The 25381-nt window shown below is 41.3% G+C and overlaps 2 protein-coding genes across 6 annotated transcripts; one reads left to right on the top strand and one right to left on the bottom strand.

The window, feature by feature from the left end:
* Window positions 1-75: 75 nt before the first annotated feature.
* LOC147128229 (mitochondrial basic amino acids transporter-like) lies at window positions 76-23852 on the bottom strand. 3 transcript variants are annotated; one of them, XM_086019429.1, is made up of 5 exons: window positions 11139-23852; window positions 10981-11095; window positions 4412-4455; window positions 3857-3940; window positions 76-3104 (listed from the first exon to the last, which is right to left on the bottom strand). In XM_086019429.1, the coding sequence occupies exons 2-5, from the start codon at window positions 11051-11053 to the stop codon at window positions 2328-2330; spliced, it is 978 nt and encodes a 325-aa protein (XP_085875555.1). In that variant the 5' UTR covers window positions 11054-11095; window positions 11139-23852; the 3' UTR covers window positions 76-2327. The 3 variants fall into 3 exon arrangements, with proteins under 3 accessions (XP_085875555.1, XP_085875554.1, XP_085875556.1); XM_086019428.1 differs by having other exon boundaries at window positions 10981-11070; window positions 11139-23851; XM_086019430.1 differs by lacking the exons at window positions 10981-11095; window positions 11139-23852 and adding an exon at window positions 7550-8295.
* On the top strand, window positions 8666-12996 carry slc25a47a (solute carrier family 25 member 47a). Of its 3 annotated transcripts, none has more exons than XM_086019425.1 (6): window positions 8666-8867; window positions 10387-10437; window positions 10526-10597; window positions 11165-11344; window positions 11450-11705; window positions 11892-12996. In XM_086019425.1, the coding sequence occupies exons 1-6, from the start codon at window positions 8733-8735 to the stop codon at window positions 12203-12205; spliced, it is 1008 nt and encodes a 335-aa protein (XP_085875551.1). In that variant the 5' UTR covers window positions 8666-8732; the 3' UTR covers window positions 12206-12996. The 3 variants fall into 3 exon arrangements, with proteins under 3 accessions (XP_085875551.1, XP_085875552.1, XP_085875553.1); XM_086019426.1 differs by having other exon boundaries at window positions 8670-8867; window positions 10387-10430; XM_086019427.1 differs by lacking the exon at window positions 8666-8867 and adding an exon at window positions 8878-8954 and having other exon boundaries at window positions 10387-10430.
* Window positions 23853-25381: the final 1529 nt, after the last annotated feature.

Genomic DNA, 25381 nt, shown 5'->3' with positions numbered 1-25381 from the left:
CTCCTCAAAACAAACATTTCCTTATTGTAAAATCACATTTTTTTCACCCAAATGAAGCAAATTGAAACAATGGAATCCTGAAAAAGAAAAACATTTATTGCCCTCATTGTGCAAATGATTATACCCTGTTACAGCCAACTGCATGAGACAATAAAATGTTCAAATCGTACACTTGTGACATTCAGAGACTGAAAAAAAAAAATCTATACTGTGCTTCAATATTTCGTGTATAAATAGCATCTCCGAAGCACTTCTTCCGTCACATGAGCTCGGACTGTGTAAAAGGTAAGGCAATAAAGCAAGTCGGTGCTCTAAAGCCACAAATAACCGTACCGTTGCAAGTACAGTATGAGGTGAAGTTCTTGTTATTCATCAGTCTTAGGATATATTTACCATGGAGTAATAGAGCTACACTGAAAGGAAAAATTGAGTCCTGGCATTTTCTTGCGTTCTTTTGAGAAAAAAAATTACTATTAGAATAAAGGTGTAATTTGAATCGGCTATTATTAAATGCAAGAAAACACAAACCTTCACTATTGCATCAATGAATCCCAGATAAGATTAGTTCATCTTTTAATTATCTTTTCCCTCAAGTCTGTGTGGCCCTAATACCCCTTTTCAAGTGTATCAGTTACAATGGAGAGCAAAAAAAAAAAAAAAAAAGGAAAAGTTCTTCTTGGTGCATCTGGGATGTCTCACTGTTCTGACAAAATAAATTAAAAAAAAAATACAATTATTTGATGCTCACCTGATTGCATAGCTCCACTTTTTTTTTTGTTTGTTTTCTTTTCCAGCATTCAGGATTCAAAAAGCAGCACGGTAGAGTGACAGTATGATTATTGCGGACATTTTCAGAACCATAAATAGGTCAAATTAGTACAGCACCATTCAGTGCTGGAGTGTAAATAGTAAATACTAGACATTCCCCAGATTAATCACATAAAACGCTTACACACACACATACCCTAAAATAAACGTTGAAAACGTTCCGGTTATAAGATACTAAATCCCTCTTTTGGTCTTTGGTCCCTCCACGCTGCGTCACATCATCATATTGTCGTGGTTGTGCATTTCAAAAGTGCTTTTGTTCTCTTGTGTTGATCAAATAACACTTGATTTTTGTGATTGTATCAACACAAATAGCTGCGACGACAATTGAATTCATTAACCGAGATTTTTGTTGTTGTTCTTGTTGAGCCAACAAGGTGCCGACCAGTATTAGGGTCACAGTCAAAAGAAAAACAACCATTATGATACCCGAATAATTTCGGTAAATTACAAGAAAATTCTACATTTTGGGGGATAAATAAATCTTTGGAATAAAAGTGTTTTTTTTTTCAAGAAAATAAGTCGCGATATTATGATAATTTAGTGGTATTTAGGGAGAGGAACATGAATATTAATCTCTCTGGCAATTTCACGTTTTTTTTTGTTTTTTTTTACCTTTAGATGACTTTTTTCACAAACAAAATACAACTTCGAAATAGGAAAAAGAAAACAGTAAATACTTTACTCTCCTAACATTACACATACGAATGTGTAAAAAAAACAACAACAAAAAACTTTTCCTCCATTTTTTTTTAGCAAGGCCCTTTTTGTCAAAATATGTCTTTTGGGGAAAAAAATAAAAATTCATATTGGTAAGTAATACGACTATTACTCTTGTCATATTGAACCTACCCCGTCCTTAATATTATGACTTTTCTGGTATCATATAAAATCTTTTGAATGTGGCCCCAAAAATCCTCTGTACAGGAAAGCAGTCATCCAGTACACACAATAATCATTTCTATAAGTTGAAAATCTCGCTACACACACGCACTACTCACAAAAAATCAGGGATATGTGATAGGTGACATTTCAGGATGAACCTAAAATGCACTATAACCTTCACAGGTCAAGTTCATTTGACCTTTGCTCAACTTTGAATGCACAATCCATCTGTTCAGTGCTACAGTATTTAAACCTTTTGCACAATTTGTTGTCCCGAATAAGATTTAAAAAAAAATAAAATTAAAAAAAATAAAAATCACAAGGTGGTGGTTTTTCCCTTCCATCTCTAGAAGCCTATCAAAATAAGGCCGGTATCGTTACTCACCCATCCTGAGTATAAATACACAAATAAGTACTTATCATCTCATGAGGATGCATGCAACAGAGATGCAAGCCGTTGCAGCTTATTTGAAGAACCGTGAAGCAAAAACGCTTTTACGTCAACATCTGCTCGATGAAGTTGAAAAAAAGCAGCCGGCGCTCGTATCGATTAGCAGGTTGGACTTTCCGGCGCTCGGCTGTAAAGTGTCATATAAGTAGAAGGAGCAGCGCGCTCACAGGCCGGAGGTCTGCGCCTGTGCCTGACCTTGAGGGTGACGACTGGCGGGCTGGGGCGCCGCCTCGCAGTCACTGGCGTCCCGCTCGGCGCCCCGCGCGTACATGAGCACCAGCGTGACGGTGGCGAAGGTGGCGGCGTTGACGGGGAAAGCGCGCAGCAGTGTGGAGGTGAGCCCCCGCGTGAACACCATGTAGCCCTCCTGGCGCACGCTCTGCCGCACGCAGTCGGCGATGCCGGCGTACTGGTTGACGCCGCCCACGCCGTCCGCCTGCAGCCGCGATTTGATCACGTCCACCGGGTAGGTGGAGAGCCACGAGGCCATGCCCGCCAAGCCGCCGGCGAACAGCAGCTTGGGGATCATGTAGCGGTCGTCAGGCTCGCAGCCCAGCTGGCGCGTCAGCACGTCGTACGCCAGGAAGTAAATGCCGAAACCTGGCGTCTCGCGGACCAAGGTGGACACCATGCCCCTGTTGATGCCGCGCGCGCCCTCGCGGCGATAAATACGCACCAGGCAGTCCAGAGAGTTCTTGTACATCTTGCGGGAGGACTTCTTCTCGCCCGAGCCCTGCATCTGCATGCGCGTCTTGGCCAGCTCCATTGGGCAGCAGATGACGGTCTGGATGGCGCCCGCCGCCGAGCCCGCCAAGAACTGGTTGGTGGGCGTGTCCCGACCCAGCATGCGCATGGCGTTGCCCTGCACGCCGAACACGATGGCGTTGATGAAGGTCAGGCCCATCATGGGGGAGCCGATGCCTTTGTACAAACCAAACATCTGGAAAGAGGCACAGAGGAGATGCTTCAATACGACTTTTTGAGTATGATTACAACACATTTTGGGGAAAATGTAGATCGACCTTTTTTTTTTCCCTCCCAAAAACAAAAAACTAAAATTCTGGACATAATCTTTGAATCTTGGAAAACTATGTCATTTTTTTTCTTTTTTCTAAAAAAATATTGCTTTGAGAAAATACATCTTTTTCATTAAAACCAATTTAAAAAAAAACTAACAAAAAAAAAAAAAAAACACGACAGTGGAATAGCTAAAACCTGCGTATAATTGACTCCCACTGAAATGCATTAGGGGTAAAAAAAAAGATTAAAAAAAAAAATTAAATGTATTAAATTTTAAAAACCAACAAAAAAAAACCCATTAAAAACATTGCTGGACATTTGACTACAAATATGCAAATCCATGGGTGCCAAACCTCGAGTCTGCGCGGCTCCACTGAACTCTTTGAAAACAACATTTGTTTTCTCTTAAAAAAAAGTCTCAAAAACATGACATCATTATTCCTACAAAAAGTTTTTGAATAAAAAAACTATTAGAGACTTCATTCTCAATTCAATGCAGCTTTCTTTCTTAGAATATATAGTGACTGTTTTTGACAAAATACAATCCAGACATCAATTTTCTTGCACTTATCTGTAGTTGAGTCAGAAAGCAGCTAAGTCCAGACTTCCTCTTTTAAGAGAAGCCTTACATATATACCTTGTAAAACAGAACGGAGTCGAGTCGATACATACCGTCTCCTGGCGTATGATGGATTGGAAACAGTGAAAGGTGCCACGGTACAGAGGCTTGCTAGCATTCTGGACCTGCAGTCTGACCTGGAGGAATAAAACACACAAACACACACTTTGTAGACACACTGATGACTGCCATGTCTTGCGTCAATGAGGTGGCATGTCAGACTATTTGGCTGTGTACACACTATGACGCACATAAAGATATGGACAAGCTTGTTTGTACCCTTCTGGTCATGAAAGAAAAAACAACAATGGTCACTGAAATAATTTTAAGCTAACGGAAGTACTAACTACAAATTTTCTGAAAACGGAACACTGTCCCTACCGTGAAACTTGGAGGCTTTCGTATGTTCTGGGGCTCCTTTGCTAAGTCTCATTAGTTATTTTTTTGTCAAGTTTGTATTGCTTCATTTTCAGTGAATTATTGTTTACTATTACTTTTGTTAGTAAACCTATATCAGTAGCCTTTGTGGATTTTTTGTTTCATTTATAGAGGGGTACAATTTTTTTTCCCCCATATGTGTAAATAAGTATTAAGGTTTTCTTTCCTACCTTCACTGTGTCAAACGGGTGGCCAACTAAAACTCCAGCAGCACCTGAGGACAACCACAAACAAGACATTCAAAATACGTGAATTTGTTCCAAGGTGATACACATCATCAATTTTGTTGACTAAACACCAAGTATGGCTGGTATGGAGCAAAGCAATGCTGTCAATGCTCTGGCCTGAAAACAAAAAAAAGCAAATAGGTTCCACCAAAAAAAAAAAAAAAAAAAAAAAAAAAAACTACGACTGCCGAACCCCAAGTATGCTGGGTTCACTGTACGGAAGATTCAGACAATTCTTTTAAATTTTTTCCTCAGGAAAAAATGGACTTTTAATCTTTTTTTTCTTGATTTTTTTTCCTCAATGAAAAAAAAAAATGCTGGTAAATTTTTTTAATCAAAAAACAGCATTTTATTAGTATGATCAAGACTCATTTTAAAAAAAGGAATATAACCTAATTTTCTTAGATTCTGAGGTATTAAACCAGTGTCTTTCTTAGTGGAGCCAGGCAGGCTGTTACGTCACCTGGGCCTGAATTGAGTCACCTGAGTCTCGTATCAAGTGTGCCCCAGTACGCAAGCACCTTCACACTGGGTAAAAATATCGCGTTACATTCTGTTCCCAGGCATGTCTCACGGCAACTCAAGGCAAGGGCATGAGGTAAAAATTCAAGACTTAAGTCAAGTGAAATTAATTGAATGTGGAAAAAAAACAAAAAACAGGAGCGTTTCATTCTCAACTTTAGATTCTAAAGCGCTGTCTCCCAAACTGTCAAATTATAATTAGCAGCTATAACACTGATATTAATAATAATGATGTTTTGCAGATAATACAAGAAATAATGCTGGACAAGCAAAATTCATAAAGAATGGAAGCTACAAAAAAGGCCGGTCGCAATTTATTTTTGAGTGATAATCAAATTCTTTAGTAAATAACGTGATTCAAAAGCCTGTGGAGGGTGCCGTCGCTCGGTTGTAAACAAACGTCTGAAAACTAATCCCACATAAGCACCTGCCTGATCACATGACCCATTTGTAAAGAGCGCCAGGAATAGAACACCAGCATGTATGACGCCAGCCATTGACCTCAAATCAACTACTACGGACACAAGAGGGGATTAAAAAAACAAAGAAGACATTGCTGAGTGTCTTAATATGTTGTTTCAACAGAGCAGAGACAATAAATGTCAAGTGACGAAATTATGATTTATTTTGAACAATCAATGTTCAAATTTCTTATTTTTATGTACGTTTTACAATAAACTTCAAGTCAGAGTGACAAACCGCTTGAAACAAGCACGCTGCGCCTCTTATTTTGAGGAGTGTGCCAACAAAGACAGAGAACAGGCACTAAAAAATATTTTTAAGAGCATGTTTTTGTAAGTTCAAGGATGCTCTAATAAGTTCAAATGTGTTTCTAGTGTGTGGGAGGAAAAAATATCCATATGGACTCTCTACATCGCATTTTCACCTATTGTAGGTGGGCGTAAAAGGTATCCCCCTTGACAAGTGCGTTATCTGACAGAACTGAGTTCAACTAAAAAGATCAAAATGTGCATTTTATAGCTGACGTTGTTTTTGGGCAAGTGTTGACAAGCACATGCTCGAGCAGTGTGTACTGCCATTGGTCAGCGTAGGGGTGTGCGCAAACACCATCCAATCAACAGTGTGCGTGTACCCGCCACCGGCTGACAAGCTCAAGTTGTCATTTTGCTCTCACCTCAAGCGGAACAACACCCAACGAGGGGATAACCTTGACGAAACGCCATTCCTTCCCCTTGCCGAGCATAGTTGTGTTACGCAAGTCAGCAGCTAAAGATCGCGGTTAATAGCTAAGACTGATTTTTCAAGACTTGCAAAGCTACAAGAATCAAAGTTATGAGGAATAAATGTACTTAAATGAGAAAGAACTGTCAAAGTTACAAATGTTAGCATTACAAGAACAACATGCAAGGAAAAAAAACAACATTAAAAGAAGTGATGTTATGAGGAAAGAATGAGTTCAAAGAAAAATCACATTTTGCTGCTTAACTCCTATTCCACAAACGCAAAATTAATCAGAATGCTGTGTTTCTACTAGTGGGCCTGCTGGGAACATATTCTTGAAAAAAATATGTTTGGGTTGACTTCCGTTTTAAAGAATAAAGTGGGAATGTTATGAGAATAAAGTGATGTCATAAGGAAATTCAAAGTCACAAGAAAAAAGTCTGAATATTACGATATAAAGTTATATATCGTCGCTGTTCTATTCACAACAATTGTCCATTTTTTTTTCATTTTTCTTATTCTTACATGTATGGTGTTTCCGCGTTACAGATATGCATTACATGAAAATGAAAAACAACTCCAAAATTGGACATGCGTGTTTTTCATAGGACAGCGACGATATATACCGGTAGATAGATTTAAAGTGGTGTTACGAAAAAAAAAAATCGTATCGTTAAAAAAAATTGCAAGATAAAGATTACGAAAAAAGTTGTCCCTCTCTAAGATTTAAAGTGGTGTTACGAAAAAAAAATCGTATCGTTAAAAAAAATTGCAAGATAAAGATTACGAAAAAAGTTGTACCTCCCTAATATTAAAGATGTTATTGGGTCCAAGAAAATAACCACAGTTTCAAGAAAAAAGTCACAATGATACGAGAATAATGAAGTGCTATGATGACAAAAAAAATCATGAGAACAACGTTGCGAGAATAAAGTTGCAAGAAGTCACGAAGCCACGAAACGCAATGATCACTTCAAACCTGTCCGTCAGTCAAAATTTAGATGCGATTGCATACTTCGAGGCTCAGGCTGATTATTATTGATTAGTGGAATAATTCACTGAATATGTCTTCCCAAACACCAGTGATGTTCCATTCCATAAGACATTTCAAAGACCTTCGGTGTTCCATGGCCATCCTCAAAGCTCCCAAAAGTGCATGAAATTACTACTAAGGTCCCTGTTGCTCTGTTATGATTTTAATCTACCTGCACAACACCTCGACTGTGCAGACTCTGCAGTGACGGTTCAGGAGCGATCTGGATGCGCCTGAGCATGGCCACCCGCGATTCTACTATGAAAATGCAACTTAGTCGTAATTTGAATGCAGAGTTGCATCACTTTGGTCAGACGGGAGGGGTGGAGACGAGCCGCACTTACCGCCGATGCAGCCCGCCACGAAGTCCATCACAGCTCCTCGCCGAGTCACCTGCCTGCGTGTGAATAATTCACACTCTGCGGAAAACACGTTAATCTCGTTTCTTTTCCGCTCCCAGTTAATCGACTTCCTGACAGTCCACGCCCGTATATGACGGCCTTCGAGACAGCCTGTAATGTGGCTCGTCAACTAACTGAAGCGACGTTCAGCTTGCGCTGGCGAGCCTCTTCCTTCCCTCCCTGTTGACCTCTGTGTCACGTTCGGTTGATAATTTTTAAAATTCTCAGTTTATTTATACTAGTAATACTGCGTTCTGACCGATTCGTCCTCCCAGAAGCGCGCTTGACAGCTTCTGCGTGTCCCGTGGTTCACAGAGGTTGCCTTGGAGCAGTGAGCGTCACAGGAAGTAAACTCGTGAGGGGAGAGGTTTGGCATCTTTTTGACCAATCACAGGCCGGAACCGAGGCCGACACCTTTTCCTATTAATGTTTGTGACCTATGATTGGCTCACGCGGGGAGAGGTGGTTCAAAAGGTTTGAATTACATCGGAGTAGTAGGGTTTAGTGGATTTCTGACCAATCAAAGGCCTAGAACGAAGACGACACCTGCGTCTATACGTGGATGCTTCTCGCCTGCTATTGGCTAACACCGGAAAATTGGCGCATAGCTCTGAATTACGTCACGGAAGAAGCAACGTTGATATTTGTTTCGAAAAATTACATGAAACATTCGCTGTGGGTTATAATACTCCGCACATACTCATCTGTAAACCACGACGGAACCTTATTTTTAAAATAAAGAGTGTCTTTTTCACAACGCAACGGGAAAAAACACACAAGAGAAACGTGGTTGACCAATCAGTGTCCGGTAATAACGGCTTGTTGACACTCTCCTTGCCTGCCATTGGCCAACACGAGGAGGGGAGAAGGGTTTTCATTTATGTCACGTAGAATGTAACTTTTACGTAACAAAACCAGGATAGCAATTCACTTTTGTGAAATATCTCTAAAATAGAGATTCTAAATCAGTAAAGTAGTTTGCTTAAAACGATACTAGTCGGTTTTTGTTTTTTTCCGTTCAGCCAAACCCGGAAATGGTGGTGACGTTTGGTTCACTGTCTCTGACAGTCCCTCTTCCTAAACTCCACCCCGAGAAGCCACGTAACAGTCATGCATGCAAGGTTAAATGAAATGCTTTCCAGGGCGAGCCAGCAGCAGTAATAAGAAGAATGGTTACATGCCCGAGAACAAATTTACGCCGGGTTCCGTTTGCATGCTGACAGGATGCACATCGCCGATTTCGTGTCCGGCTCGTTGGCAGGTAACAGCTGATGACAACAAGGCGGCTACTAAACGTTGAAGTTATTCGTCTGTTTTTAAGCTAACATCGACAGAGTACACAGTGAAAGTAGGTATGATTAACATGTAGGTAATAAACAAACAATAGCGGCTCTTTTAAAGGGGGAACGAATCTGGCAAGCCGGTTTGAAAATACGTTATAAACAATCACACGGCTTCCTTAGAATGAATGGTTAGGCCCGTTTTGAAATTTGTAACAGTTATCTGACAGCATAAGTAATTACAATCTAACATAGTTTACCATTTCAACCGCTTCAATACTATGGCTCACATGTTCGCGATGAAAACCATCAGTGGTGTCAATTGCCACTTCCTCCCCACTTCTCTAATGCATCCTCTTCTACTATCAATGACCTCAGTGCTACTACTGGCTTTTGCTGTTGAAAAAGGTTGAAAGATTTTGTAGTTTTGCTTTTAAAAAAAAACACGTTATTTTCCTCTCCCGTAGCTTATTACTTTATTTTGTGGCTGTCTTCCTGAATAAAGTCTGCACATCCGTCGATTGCATGATATTGGAAGAGGTAGCAGTTGCATTACTGGTGATCATGATAGATTAAGAATTTTAATGTTTTTGGTAAGTACGCCCCTAATTGTACTTAGAAGAAAAAAAAAGTTGTAATGTAAATGGGATGTCACTTGTGTATGAGAAGAAAAACATCACAAAGTTCAAAGAATAAAGTTACAATGTTGCGTAAGGGAAGAAGTGAAGTTCAGTTAGGAAAATAAGTGTTATCAGACAACAATTGTGAAAACCTCCTAGTGTTGTTACAAGAATAAATAAGTGATGTAGAAAAAAAATGAAGAAAAAATATGAATCATTTAGGAAAAAAATTATAATGTTAGGAGAAAAAACATGAGTTGTTACAAGAGAACAATCGTACGATTACCGGTACTAGAAAGAACTTGCAATGTTACAAGAAAGTTGTAACGTTACAAGAATTAAAAAAATGACGTTACCAGAAAATAAATCACACTTCTCAGACAAAAGTCGTAATGTTACGCTAATACAAAAGTGCAGTAATATGAGAATAAAAAAGTGACGTAATGAGAACAAAGTTGCAACGTTATGAGAGTAAAGATGAATGAATTCATGTTATGAGATAAAATCACAAAGCTGTGGTAATACCAAAAACTTGGAAAACCAAAATAAGTGATGCTATAAGAAAACAAGTAAAAACTTGCAACATTATGAGAATAAAGTTGCACCTTTCCAACAATACATTTCTAATATTTAATATGAATATGTCCAAATCTGTGACTGACTATTCATTATGGCCCACTCAAAATAAAAATCCTCTCAGCAGGTGAATAGTTGTTGAGGTAAAACAAGTGTCAGTTTGATTGCTGCGAGAAGTGAAAAGACAAGTTCTGTCAGGTTGGAATTTTTTAGCATGTGTGTCTCATGTTGTAGTCAACCCACAATGCATTGTGTGCGTGTGTGTGTGTGTGTGTGTCCTTGATGCTCTTATTTCTTTGCACAGGGGCCTGTGGCATGGCTGTGGGATACCCTCTGGACACGGTCAAGGTGCACGGTCGAGATTTTTTTTTTCTTTTTTAATTTGCAAATATGATTTGAAACTTAAGTGTGAAGCTTAGCACTCATCTGCTTCCATTGTACAGGTCCGGATCCAAACCCAAGGACAGTTTACAGGAATATGGCAGTGTATCGCCGGCACGTTTTCCAAAGAAGGGGTGAGAATATACTTACATGGCCAGTTGATTAGGTACACAAGACAAGCATTCATTTGGCAATATGTCTACTAGAATGATTGTTGCAGTGGTGTCAAGAACAGTATTGATTAAAATGGATCAGATTCCTCAATTGTTTTTTTTTAGCTGATCCCTTTTAATGGGCTTGATTTAAATCATGTTTTTCCTTTGCCTTCCATTACAATTCCGTTGGCTTCCCAACCAACCCCTCACCCTTCCGCTCTTATGACACACCTGCAGATGGAATGCGGTGCCGCTTGATGGTTTATTAAGCCAGCCCTCTCCAGGAGGGCTGTAATGTTGGCCCCCTGACACAGCTTTTCTATTAAAGATTCAAGAGGGATAAGCCAAGGAAGAAGTCTTACAATTTCGGTGCAGATGGAGGAATTTACTGTCACAGTCCGCTTGCAGCGGGGCCACGATATGTTCCAGGCACATCCACAAAAAGTGAAAATCTGCGAAAGAGAGAGATATAACATGCTATAAAACACACTTAAATCGATCAAAACGCATACATACGTACAATAATATATGCTGTGATGTCATCAGGTCCACGGCTTCTTCAAAGGCATGTCGCTGCCGATGACGACCATCTCCTTCACGTCCTCTGTGGCATTCGGGACCTACAGGAATTGTCTGCAGTGTCTGAAGCAGGCGCGAGGGGCCGCCCACGGCCCCAGCACCAAGCCGGAGATTTTCCTTTCCGGGCTGGTGGGCGGCATAACGCAGGTAAGCTAACATGACTCCATAGTCTGGCCAAAATCCAAACAACGCAATGGATGGATGATAACAATATCACAAAGTCATACGTGTGCCCCCTCAATCCTCTCCAAGATGTTGTTTGTAGCGCCCGGCGACATCGTCAAAGTGCGCCTCCAGTGTCAGACGGAGTCGGTGCGGCGAGGGACTAAGCCCAAGTACCGCGGGCCGGTCCACTGTCTGCTGAGCATTCTCAAGGAGGAGGGCCTGCGGGGGCTGTACCGGGGAGCCATGCCACTGGCACTGAGGGACGGCCCCGGGTTCGCCATGTACTTTTTGACCTACAACACCATTTGTGAATGGCTGACGGGGAGCGGGAGCGAGAAGCCAGGTGAAGGGCAACACTTAATGACAGCTCGAACTAGCTTTTTATCGGTTACTTCGGGTTTATATGGTAGCGGGTTCCGTAGCTAATCGGCGTCAAAAATACGTTTCGGGACACATAAAGCCATCTCTAATTAAAATTTGCTGTTGGCCTGTGTAATCTAATTGAGATCACGTTGTTATTCTCTTTTAGCCTGGAGCGCAGTGATGTTGGCCGGGGGCTTTGCGGGAACGGTGGCGTGGTCCATGAGCACGCCGATGGACGTGATTAAGGCCCGCCTGCAGGTGGACGGCACACGAGGGACACGGCGCTACAGAGGGCTCGTCCACTGCATCGCAGAGACCACGCGCACAGAGGGAGTGGCCGTCTTCTTCCGGAGTCTGGGCATCAACTGCCTGCGCGCCTTCCCCGTCAACGTGGTGGTGTTTGTCACCTACGAGCTTTTCACTGGCCTCTTGCAGGCCAAGCCGGACAGCACCGACACACCTCGGGTAGGCTTGGAATGACAAAATACCTCCTGTTGACTATTTAAGTCAGAGCCTCTTGAACTTTTGGGTCCAGGTACCCCGCACAGCTGAGAAATTTTTCCAAGGACCCACCTAACGTCATAAAACGTAACTATGTATTTGGTGCCGCAAGAAGTGAAAAAGTTGCTTATTTTTGACGTCATTAATTGCAAGGTAAATCCCAGTTTGAGAACCACTGGGTTTAAATCACACAGGATCCTCGGAAGTAGAACACAATGTAAACTTTTTATATTATTTGTTTACCTCAGAAGTGAAGTGTTTTGGGTGTACAAGGTAATATTTTTAGCAACATTTTAGAAACGCTATGTCACGCAAGTGGAAAAATAAGATATGTAACTGGTGTTATTAGTAAGACTTAAAAAAATAATAAGTGTACACACTTTAGACCACATTTTTTAATCTAAATCAAACAGACTACATTTGTTCAGGTTCCACCTGTTGTTTAATTACATGAACCTAAGGACATTTTGAGGTTACAAAGTAGCCGCCTGTGGCCTGTAGGTGGTGCTCCTGGCCAGGCAATTGTGGCTCAAGGCAGAAAGAACTGCAATAAGACGGAGAGAAGGCTGCAACACGCACATTAAAATGCATATTTAACTATTTATAGGCAAATGGGATTATTTTTGAAACATATGCCAACCTATCAGTGTGGGAAGTTGTATGCTCCTGACGTTCATGTTTGCGTTTATCATTGCTGATGCATTCATAATTTAATTTGTCAGAGAAATGTATGTGCCTTGAATAATAGTACAATAAAGGTCATTCATTAAGCTGTCGTCATTTTGTTGTATGAAAAAAACAGATTGGGTGAAATTTCCTCGACTTGCCAAGTTAAAAACATGAATTCCTTGGGTACACTTGTAAGGGGGGGCATTAAAAAAAGTATAAATAATGCAGGAAATAAAAATACTATTGCCATTCTCTACACAGAGAGTGCTGTTTACCATAATGCAAAATGTGGCGGTTTCTGGCATGTGTAATATGTGCGGCTGCATGGCTGGGTGGGCGACACAAAAATTTGAAAGAAAAAAAAAGCTATTTGAAGTGGGTTTTCTATTGTGACATTATGTATTTTGATGCCTGTGCTCACACGCAGTACAGCAAGTGAGAAGGGACATTCTTGGAAGAAGCTACAAACAAACGTCAAGTGCTCAACACATTCAGTGGCGGTTCTTTAGGGAATTTGCGCCCTCTTGTGGAGATCTATAGAATTGCCCTCACTATTCCAGTCAATGGCTCAAGCAGAGGAGACCTTTTTGAAGGTCAAGTTAATAGAACATGTTTTAAGGAGTCCTACATAATTGCCTTATGTTTATACTTTGTCAGGCCAGAAAAAAAGACGCACCGGAACAAATTCACGTTTGAAAACGTTTGCTCAGTTGTCAAGGCAAGGCAAAAGTAAACAAAAACAACCCTCAAATATTTTTAACAGCTGTTTCTAGAAGCGTTTTAGCTTTTTTAACACTCACGCACAGAAAAGAGACTTTTGCGCAGCCTCTTAAACGTGTTTATCAGTTTCTGATGATCTCAGGCATCAATTACGCCGAGTTTAACGGTCTTCACGAATGGCGTGATTCCACAGTTGAGAACCTCGCTAAAATTCCCGGAATCTGAGTCGGTACTACGAAGCAATGAAAAAATACTCAATGTCGCCTTTTGTTAGCTGCTTTTGATTAAAGGCTGCGTGTCATTTGGCCCGGGGGCAACAACGGGACACAATCATGCCAACAAAAAAAGCGCTAGTGCATTCTACTGTATTTCCTCAAATAGTGGACTGCAGCTTATACAATCAACTGCAGACAGGACCGTAAATTTATTTGAAGGCGGCGTCTATTGAGAACTGTATAAATGCGAGAAGGTGTAACAAAACAGCAGAAAGCGGGGGCTCAGTCGTATAGTATATAGACTACATAGTATAATAGTCTATACTCTATCCGGTTAACACACCATCTGTCCTTTTGTAACACTCCTCGCACTCGGGGCCCCCTTTTTCGCGCCGATTGCCGCCTGGGCTATTTTGGGAGGTCTGCGCTCTCACGTCGGTGACGTGTGCTGCTGGGTAAAAATTTGCAGCAGCTCAAGTGGGCCTGGGCCCCGGCACGAGCCTCATATGGCATCAATCAGCAGGAGGAAATGGAGGAAGATGAGAGAGCGGGCGGGGGAGTATATAGGTAGGGAAGGATGTTGCGTTGTCAAGGCCGCAATTAGGCAAATGGTGAGGCAGTTAATAAAGAAGCAGTATTAAAGGTAATATCTTGCAGACAAAGTCATCTAATGCAGTCACCCCATGCCCTTTCACTGTTTAGTTTCATTATTCACTCCCCAATTGGCAATTTTTGTGCTCGTTCGCCAAACTCCGCCTACAAAGGCATTGGTCTCAAGGAAATATGTTGAAGTGATACATCTCGACCGAGAAACAAGCTTAGTATGTTGGGGAAGTTTAGCCTGGGTTGTTAGTGGAAGTACAATTCATCCTATGTTGTATGTAGTTGCGATTTTCATCAACAAAAAAATGAAGTACAAATGAACACAATATCAGTTCGCACAACAGGGAAAAAAAATACAGCGGAGAAGACAATTGTCTTTTTATAAACAAAGAAAATGACTTTGCATGCAAGGGAGCTAAAATAAGATTTAAGACTTTAGCTCGCTTTTTTTTTTCCCCCTTTCTGGAGCTTTGGTTCACCGCAGACCTGAATCTGACTTATCAAAATATCAAACTAACCAGTAAAGAAGAGATGATTGTCAGAATTAATTTTAAGGCTAGCAAAGACGAGAACCTTGCGAGGCTGGACACTACTGACCATCCCAACTAAAGTACAAAGTAACGTCATCATCAGATGGATGCCCTTGAGACAGAGTAGGATCTAGCAACATCAAGCAGGATTCAGAAAGAAGAGCGGATGCTGAGACCAGATCTTTGCACGAAAGGACATTAATGAGCGACGCACAGGGCGGCGAGTGCAGCTGTACACACATTTTACAGCTGTGGAGAAAGCCTTTAACAACCAACACACGAACACCCTATAGAGGATTCGTCATGCATACTGAATACCAAACGAGCTAGTCCTCATCATCGAGTACTTTTATGTACTTCGCATGCGGAGCGTGAAAGGGCAAACACACATTTCAAGTGAAGACGAGCATAGGACAGGAATGTTGATGACGACGGCCAACGACTGAAGGACCCACCGAGAGGACCACGCCGGTCGGTTTTTTTTCCCTACTTTGCCGAATTCATCGGCAAGAAAAGACACAGAGTCCAAGATCAGCCGGAAAATCACAGAAGCAATGACTCCGAACAAAAGATCGACCAACATCAGAGGAGTTTACCGGCTCGAGCAGTGTCTAAGGGCTGGTTGAGGTTCATGGCAAATGCAAAGAGAATCGACATCAAAGCCAGATGCCCGATTTGTCGGAGAGCACAATAAGGCGGGACCAGAACCGATCTTAGAATATACCCGTGACTTGAACAAACGGTCAGTGTTTTACACAAAGTATCCAATAAGAATCTATTTTGCCCAACAAAGCTAACCAATGAAGAACTTCTTCGCCGGATGAAGCAAAAATCAACGGAAACAACCTCGGCGAGAAGACAGACATGAAAACACGATAAATGAATGCAACAAATATTACAGGACTCTTGACGATGCGAATGCTTGGTGAGCCAGATTTTAAAAAAAAAAAAAAAAACGGCCTGTTTAAGTCAGGCACACAAAAGTCAACTAAATCCATCACTTGGAGGACCCGTTCAAGTGTAGAACTGGACTGCACTTGTAAGTGTCCGTCCCGTGCGCATGCTCGCTGGTGACCTGGCTCAAAGCGCTGGCTGATTAGAACAGGACAAAAAAAAAAAGAAACACTTGAACAAAAGTCGTGTTGTTGTTTGAGCTTAATTAAGGACATCTTAAAGCATGGCTCACTGCTTGATGTGTTGAGCTACGCAGACTGGGTAAGTAGCGCTTAATATGTGACTATGTACATTCTGTATGTCTCCACGCTAGATTAGGGATTTATGGTCAACATGCAGAGTCTTAGCTGCCTGTGCAGTATGACCTTTTACCTATGCTGCTTACACAGCAACTAGTGGCGCGTGTGTGTGTGTGTGTGTGTGTGTGCGTGTGTGTTGGCAGGTGGGTGCGGTGTTGCAATATGGATTCAAAAGTAACTCAGTAGTACACCTTGGAAAGTTGAAAAAAAAAAAAAAAAAAAAATCTGACCCAAACACCGGTTACAGAGATTGACCCAAAATTGGGTGAAGTCTATCAGAAGAGGACACATGAACACTCTAAAAACAGTTGGGTTAAAAATAACAATTTGGGGTCAAAAATGGACCGATCCACTAATTGGGTCAATTTGACCCACATTCCTGCGTTGTTTTGTACAGTTTTGGAAGGAAGTTGGGTCAAATTGCCCCAAGTAGTGGATCTGTCCATTTTTGACCCCAAATTTTGTTATTTTTAACCCAAGTGTTTTTAGAATACCGTGTCTAAATGAACAGGAAGTCAGCCATTTTGGTTGGAAGCCGCCATTTTGGGTTTTTGCTGTGTCCTGCGGATGAATTTGCTCGAATAAGCCCCAATCGAAAGACTGTTTTGAAAATATACCAGTTAAAAAGTGTAGCTACTGGTGTTAAAAATGTAAAAACTCAAAGTATAAATATTCGGTCAGTACTACTTCCCATCTCTGTTTTCCATAGTGTTGGTTGTCTTCAGCACTGTAAGAGCAGCCAACACACTTTCCACATTTTTTGGTGGGGGTCTTCAAAATCGGTTATGAATCAGTACGTGCTGGAGGCCGCTTCCTTAGTGGCCGAGCACCTTTAGCATTGTGCCTTGAGAGAGACCCAATCAAGCGGGGGTCAGTCCACCCCGGTGAGCCCCCAGGCTCAGGAGGACATTGGGCTTCCTTACAAAAGAAGCCTTGTGTCCGCAATCTTTTGTCTTGGCGCCGGCGTAGCTTCAAACCGCCGTTTGACGCCGACCTCCCCTTGACATCAAAATAATAGTCGGGACCCAATTAATTGCGTAACATATCAGATCATCTGTGTTTTCGTCCTCGCCACGATGCTCAATTACGCATGGTGGCTATTTTGCATTAATGTGGCCCATCATTCCCATGGATGGCGGATGCCGTCCGTCCCTGCGTCATAGCCGTGTTTGTCCAACAACACCAGCCTACTTTATAATTGATGCGGGGGGGGGGTTGGAAGGCCAACTTTTTAGTCCACAACAAACAAACAATGCCGTTCTCATGGCTTGTGAAGCATTGAATTGGACATATGGGAATGCGGCGGATGTTGGCCAGAATAATGGCTGACATTCCTCCACGGGGCTCTGGACTGTTGCATAATGGCGCTCGGCAGACCTTTGCTCCCGTCAGTGTCTTTGCTGCTTCAAACGAAGGGTTGGTGGGGATGTCCAATGGTTTACCCATGAAGCCATAAAGATGCTTTACTAATTGTGGAAATCAGCTGCCTGTTTTGAAACCTTGGACATGTAGTTCAAGGACCACAAAATCTTTCAAAAGCCGGGTGGAAGGATTTTTCATCGGGCAAGTATGGAATTTCAGCAGAAAGAAATGGATTGCGACATCTATTGGCAGTCAGTTCAACAAAAAAAGGATTTTGTTCACACTAGGGTTATAATAATTTGGGATTTTTCGTTATAGTTGGTTTTCATTGGCTTTTGAATTTTAAATTCAGTTACTTTAAACTCGTTTTTAGAGTGCGTTTGTTCGTTTTTCATGAGTCTTTATTTTTCGAAATGCTTCGTATTTTATCTTATTAGTTTTAGTATGAGTTTTAGTTTTTTTTTTTTTACCTTCACTTTACAGTGACTTCAAGTCAAGGAGTCGAATCAGTTCTTGTTATTTTACCTAATTGTGAGTACATTAACACCTCTGGCTTCCATTCACACACTAACACAATTTTCTTACAGTAAAGTTCACATCAGGTCTCGGACGCAGGAGTCCCCCCGCCCCGACCCGCTAGTTATCGTAGCAAAGAGTAAACAGGTCACCCAAGCGGGCGTTCCAGCTCGTACAAAAGGCCGGACACAGCAGGCTAGCATCACAGAACCCGTGCTGGTATTCTCTGGATATCAGCAAAGAGTTGTAAACGCTCCAAATTAAAAAGCTGCCCTACTTAGTCTTTTGTGGCCAAAGCGTTCCAACTGTCGCTTGAGTTGGGGACGAAGTATCTCCCCGCTGACGCCTTTGTGGGGTCATGAGAACAAACGCAGGGGCCTTATTAAGCCTAATTTGTCAGCATCCATCTGGAGAACTGGCACGGCCGCACACCAAATAGCAACACTCAATGACTTTGAGCAAATTCATTTGTTTGGGCTTCTTTGCATGACGCTGCCTCAATGAGCCGCCACCCCCGCCGGCCCGCTTCAACCCCGGCGCCCGTCGGCCAATGGGGCGAGGTTACGGCAAATTTTCATCAGCCTCTGCGAATATTTTCGGCGAGCGAAAAAAAAAATGGCCTCATTAGGAAAAAACGAAGTTTGCGTTTGGTGTCAACCCTTTACGCATTCGCAATCAGTGCATACACTTGTCCGGCCATCAGACATGCATCAATCATCCCGTTATCCCTCCATCACGACACATTATCACCTTCCCATCATCCACTATTTTATCCTTCCATCTGCCCAGCTCCCTGCTCTATGTTTATAATTTACAACACCCAAAGGTGTCATAGGGGAACTAAAAGCCGGCAGTAAATGGCAGCGACCTTTCGGAGACACTCATCCATGTACATTTAAGGTCAGAGCTCGTACATGTGCACCGACAACGTGGACCAGAACCACGCAGCCAGCCTAAACGGGCAGGTGGCTTGACTCGTGAGACTGAACTGAAAGCAGTCAGACTACATCGTAATGGCAATTAGTCACAAAGCAAACGTCTGAGTGGGAAATGCCACTCGGTTTCTTTTCATATTAGTCCAATTGCATCTCACTCAACACTCCAGCAAGGCGCCCTGGTGGGGTCGTGAGGTGCAAAGGCAACAATGCCGCTCGCTGTACGCTGGGCGTTGCATTAACAAACAAAAAAAAAAAAACAACAACAACGACAAAAACAGCAGAAAAGCAGATTTGTCATTCAATAAAATGACTTAAATCTACCCTAAAAGATCGTATGTGCTGATAAAGTAAAATACGATTGAAGCTCTAAGACAATAAGGACTGCGAAACTGTTTATTAGAGCCAGTAATTGGAACAAGTTTAGATCAATGATAATCCCAACGCGAGCCGATTACTTTCATTTTTTTTGATCGACAAGCAGTACCAGCACAGAAACATGCCTCTTATAACTTGGATAAGTTCCTGGGATGCAAATATTTGGACATATACAGCATTATGTCTCAGGAAAATAACTCAATTCCAGGGAGATTATTTGGTACTGTTAATCCAGCTCATTATTCAAGTAAGAAAGTGGTATTGCTATGCTTTATGAATCACAATTTAGGGATTTGCTCTGTGGATTAGTTGAGTGCTGTGCGCCGTTGACCGACCCATTCATTGTATACGCGCTGCACCAGGCTACTTCCTATTTGGTCACATAGCAACCGGTAGCAAATATGGGCAAGCTCTGTTGGGTGCTGTAAAAATAAGTGCATTAATACATTAAAATGCCTTTATGATGTACTCCGGTGAGTCGTGTACTCATTGGGATCACGTTTTATCAGTCGAGTATATTTGCCTTTCTTGTTAGTTCAATGTAAATACGAGGGAGAAGCTATAGTCAATAAACTGAACATATATGCTCTTCTCACAGTTAAAAGCAGCTGCATTGACACGTTACTGGAAAAAAAAAAAAAGAAATCAAGCTGAGAATTTGACTTCATAAAGACACTATGTTGGTACTGGAGTGGGGGTAAAGTGACACTTACCACCCCTCACCAACAGAGGGAAACCTCGTAGCAGGAAGTTATCTAGCCAGCCCTCTCTCTCACTACAGTAACTTTTTTACTTATATCTTTTACAGGGCAAAGAAGCAGGGAACCATATTTTCCTGACTTAAGTTAAAATGGCTGTCACAAAGCTAAGATAAGGCAGAAGAATGAGATATGTTAGGTAATCCAAAATAATTTTTTCAATTTTTCATTTTTTTTAATCAGAGATGCAAGTAAACTTTACATTATGATTTTTTTTTTGGGGGGGGGGGGCTGATTCCGAAATTGCCCTCTTTTTTTCTCTAGCGCATCAGGTTTTCTTAATAATAATAAATGTGATATTCTAATATATTTAGTAATATTTATGAATGGTTAGTTTCCGTGAGTCCCGCCTGCAGATGACGGCACACATGCACTTAAGACGAACACATTGCTTTGTTGCTATCGTTGTTAACAGCATTAGCATTCCTAGTCCACAGATGGCCGAAAGGCCTTCATCGTATTGATTCGTTTTGACAGTCGGCAGGTTTGAAAGCGACCACCGACAACTACACGATTAGACCAAAATGTACTGTGTTTCAAAAAGATTCAAATGTGATTCATTACAAAGTCTTACCACTTGTTTTTTCGACACTATTGTTGAATAGACTAGTCCTTTCCAAAAAAGAAAAGATGTAATCAGTTACATATAATTAAATATATTCTTTCGGTGAGAATCTTTGATTTTATTCACCCCATTATTATACTGCAAAAAAGGCCTCAATCGGGGACATTAACGCCAAGGTCGTGTCCTCAGGCGTTGGCTCAGACACCGTCACCGGATTCCAAAAACAAACCGAAAAAAAAAAAAAAAGTTTGCATGAGAGCGGATGCCAAGTGATGATGGCGTCGCACTGGACAAGATGTCGTGGAAGTCATACTCAGTTAGCGTGGCCAAAAAGTGCAAACTTTGATCGAGCGTTTGCGAATAATTCATGAGACGGATTCCGCGAGAAAAAGAAGAAATGGTTCGCATAGCTTCAGCGCTCATGCCGAACCAAACACAGCGCGTCGGTGAGTTATGTGAGTGTTTGGTGCTCCCAAGAGGCGGGGAAGGAGGGGAGGCGGGAAGGTGAGCCGAGGACAGGATATGAAAAGGAGAGAGTGCACTAGAGGACAGGACACGGGCAAGACAAAGAAAGCCAGGAGAAACGAAATTGGGGCGCAAAGGAAAACCTCGAGGAGGAAGGAAGGGCACGTTTGCTCCGTGGCCGAGGTCCAAGCAGCTGAATAGTATTTTTTGGGGCAGTCACACAATTACAGAAACATCGCACTCATATGTATGCCCCCCCAAAAAAAACACTTCATATTTCTGATCGAATTTTTGGGGGCTCCAAAACATCAATCCTAATGCGATTTAACAAAACGAAACCAAAAGAAATATAGAAATGTTGTGATATGATGTATTTGTCATTAATGTCAAATCAGCAATAATAAACTAATATCAATAGCGATTATATTACAAAAAATATAAAACAATTGAAAAAGTATGACATTACTGCTCATCATTATTAGGGTGCAACGATTACTTTGATTCGACAACTTCACATTGATAAAGCAATATTAACAATTTTTTGTATTTATAATTATATATGCTTTTTTTTTCCTGAAATAATGTTGCAGGTCTAAATAAAACTACAAAAAGTGTACGTAGGCTGCAACATTAGGTAAAATCCAATTCATTCAAAATCCTTTTTGTTTTACATATTTAGCGCAACGAGACGGATAAAATACAGTCGGTAAAAGTGAATCGTATTGTTTTCCTGAAACGATTTCAGCCCCGATCACTGGATTGTGCAGGTGTGCACCGCGTATTTACGGCTGATGACCTAACCGAATGATACAGTGGAAGCCTCCAGGGCCATTTTGTGCTTTAACGACAGGAACCAAGCATCGCGCAGTCAGTCACTGGAGCGACACGCCATCCCCGAGCCCAAAGACAACATTCGTGGAAACGTCTCAAAGGAAGACGAGTACGAGAGGAACCAGATATAGTTGATGGAGATCCAACATCCCGCTTCCAATCGACTACTTGGAAGGAGATTTTACGGCTCCAAGGGAGGCTACTGCTTGTCTGACGCGGGACGATGGATTGCCCCGCGCGGTGGGCCAAATGCGGCTGGGTGGGGGTTCGAAACTAGGTGGTACGCAAACGCCGGGTCAAGTGGCACAACAAGCGGAAACACGTCCCCTCCTTTCGAAAACCAGGACACGGCGCTCTCGTAAAATCAAGCAAGAAGAAGTGTTGCAATGGTCCATTGCATGAGTCACACTTTGAAAACACCTGCTGCTCACAGCTGGAAAAGAACACACACGCACACCAGACGCAGGTGGAGCACCACGTCTAAACACTTTAACGATGCAGGCGGAGCACGTCCACCTATACCTAATGCTAACCGTTATCCTGAACCTTATAACCCAAGCCTTGAACTTTTATCTGAACACCGATCCCAACCGTAAAGTCCCTGTAAAGCTCAAATAAATGTCTCGTAAATTTGAAACACCACATAAAAGGCTGTTGTCAAAAACCCTGCCGAATTTGATAGGCCTAAACGAATTGTAACTACATGCTTAAGTCGTAAAATATATTCCACCTTCTCTCTGTAGCATGCACGCACTCAGGACCGACAACGAGGCACTCTAAAGCCACGCCAGCCGAAAGACTCACTCCTGTCAAATCAGATTTGAAAAAAAAAAACAGTCTCTTCAGTTGGGTCATTAAAAATAATTGATTAAATTTTTTTTTTTTGTAATATAATACAAAAATGGTTTATTATTAATAGTAGCAGTAATATTTGCAGTTGTAATATTATTGCTGTCATTGTTAAAAACAATTTAAAAAACATTTTTCTGAATCAGGAAGCTTGAAGCAAATTATTTGTAATAATGATTTAATATTTTAATGAATTAACTATTTTAATTCAATTCTTGTAATTATTTGCAGCAGTAATACTATAGGATTAATCTCTTCCTACGTTATAATGAAGCACTTACAAAGAAGTGCATGCAGCATTTAACTAAATACTGAATGCTAAAGAACAAATAAATTCACAAATAGGAAAACTAAAGAGGTGAAAAATGATTGAATAACATATTTTGCTTATTAAATCCTAATAAAGGTGTCATTAATCCAAATCATGAACAATCCAAACGATATCTTTCTCCATTTCCCGCAAAAGTTTGTTTGTCCTCGTCTAGTCATCACGCGCGACTTCGCGTCAGCCACTGCTGCAACGTGGGTGGCAATTTGGAGGAGCCCCCTTCCCTTCTTCAGATGCCTCCACTTACCGGTTGATAACGCTTGCGTAACATCAAACTCACAAACAAAATGTACTCGCTGGATTTGGTGATGCATGGGAAGCAAAAGGACGCGCGTGCACGCGCGAAGCGATCTCGCAAGCGAAATAATGACGGCGGTCCTGTCGTAACAGCTGCCTATGTGGGGAAAAGGCACGCGCGCGCACAAACACACTGACACAAATAACGCAGTGCATTTGAGGTGAGGCTTCGTCGTGTGCGCTTCCTTCCTAAAACGCTGCCAAGCAGATTGTGTGTCATGTCTAAATGTGATGCCGAAATCACACGATAAGGAGGATACTCACCTCAATGGTTTCCCAAAACTCATTCAGTAGCTCCTGGAAAGTTACACAAAAATGTGTTCCCAACACGAGTGTGACCTGTCCTTCACCCTACATGGAAAACTCACACTCAAATAAGCCAAACAGTATTTTTTATAAATCGATATATATATATATATATATATATATATATATATATATATATATATATATATATATATATATATACTGTGTATGTTTATATATGTATATATATATGTGTATATATATATACACACACATATATACATATATAAACATATACAGTACATATATATGTATATACATATATACAATATGTATGTATATATGTATAATATACATATATGTATATGTTATCTATGTATAATATACATATATATGTATAATATACATGTGCTTATAAATGTAGATTATACATATACGTATATATGCATAATATACAGTACATATACATATATATATATACATATACATATGTATACTTACACATATACATATATATGCTTGTATACACACATGTACATGCATGTATACGTTTACCTACACACATGTACACGCATGCAACTTTTAATGAGAATATACAGATAAAGATTTTTGCATCCCAGAACTGAAATATATCAGTCAGCAGACAGCACATTAGAAAAAAAAAAAGTTTCTCGTCACTAACTATATGACATTTAATCTGCTCATCTATAAATAGATATACACATATTTCTAAATATTTGACCAATTTTTTGTTCCATTTTTTTCCATGTCTTATTGGTGAGCGAGTGGGGCGGTGCCCGAGCACCCTCTATTTGCCAGCCGCCACTTTTTTTTTGTGTTTTTTTTTTTTTGTACACTTTCAACTGAGACTTGGCCAACACTATTCTTCCAACTCGTCATGTTTATGCAATTTTGCTGTCGAAACAAGTCCAAACAAGACTCTTTTTATCGCATAGGACTTGACGCCAAGTCAACAAGCTGGAAGCCTATTGATTCTCAAAGGCTATCTGCTTGATGTTTGACCCTCGGTAGCACACAAACAACCAGCACTTCACTTTCTGTTTGACAAGCCGACGTCACGGGGTCCATTTGAAGGAACACAAAGTGAGCAAAGTAGTACAACAACAAGACACGGGTCACATCACGCACGGCCGAGTGTGAAAGCACCACTTTAGCGAGTCCAGATGTATTAAACCAACGGAGCCCTGTGTGTGTGCGTGCGTGCGTGCGTCCTCGCATGATCCTAGCACGCGTTGACACAGCGCCAGCAGAACCCGTCTCCACATGCTCGTAATTGCTCAACAGGCTAATAAAAACACGCGTTACTTCCGCTGCCTTGAACGCAAACATACTTTTTTGCACGTCGCCGCTAATGACATGGCCTGTCATCTCTGTGAAGTAGACCAAGATGAATGTTCTTCGAGTGTTTACAGACTTCAACATATTAGTCAAGTCCCCGAGAACTTAACCGTGACATTTTTTTCACCTGAACTGAGAGAAAAGTTGTTGCTAATGAAGTTTTAAGACTAACATGTACAAAATGCAATTCAGAGAACCCACGTTTATTGCGGGGGATACTTTTCAGACCCACATGAAATTACCGAAAATCTGCAATAGAGAGACCACATAAAAAAA

This window comes from Filicampus tigris, chromosome 20, assembly GCF_054856515.1.
Source record: "Filicampus tigris isolate MCC_2025a chromosome 20, RoL_Ftig_1.0, whole genome shotgun sequence".
In the NCBI taxonomy this organism is placed as follows: Eukaryota; Metazoa; Chordata; class Actinopteri; order Syngnathiformes; family Syngnathidae; genus Filicampus; species Filicampus tigris.
This window is presented reverse-complemented; position numbering and strand designations above follow the sequence as displayed.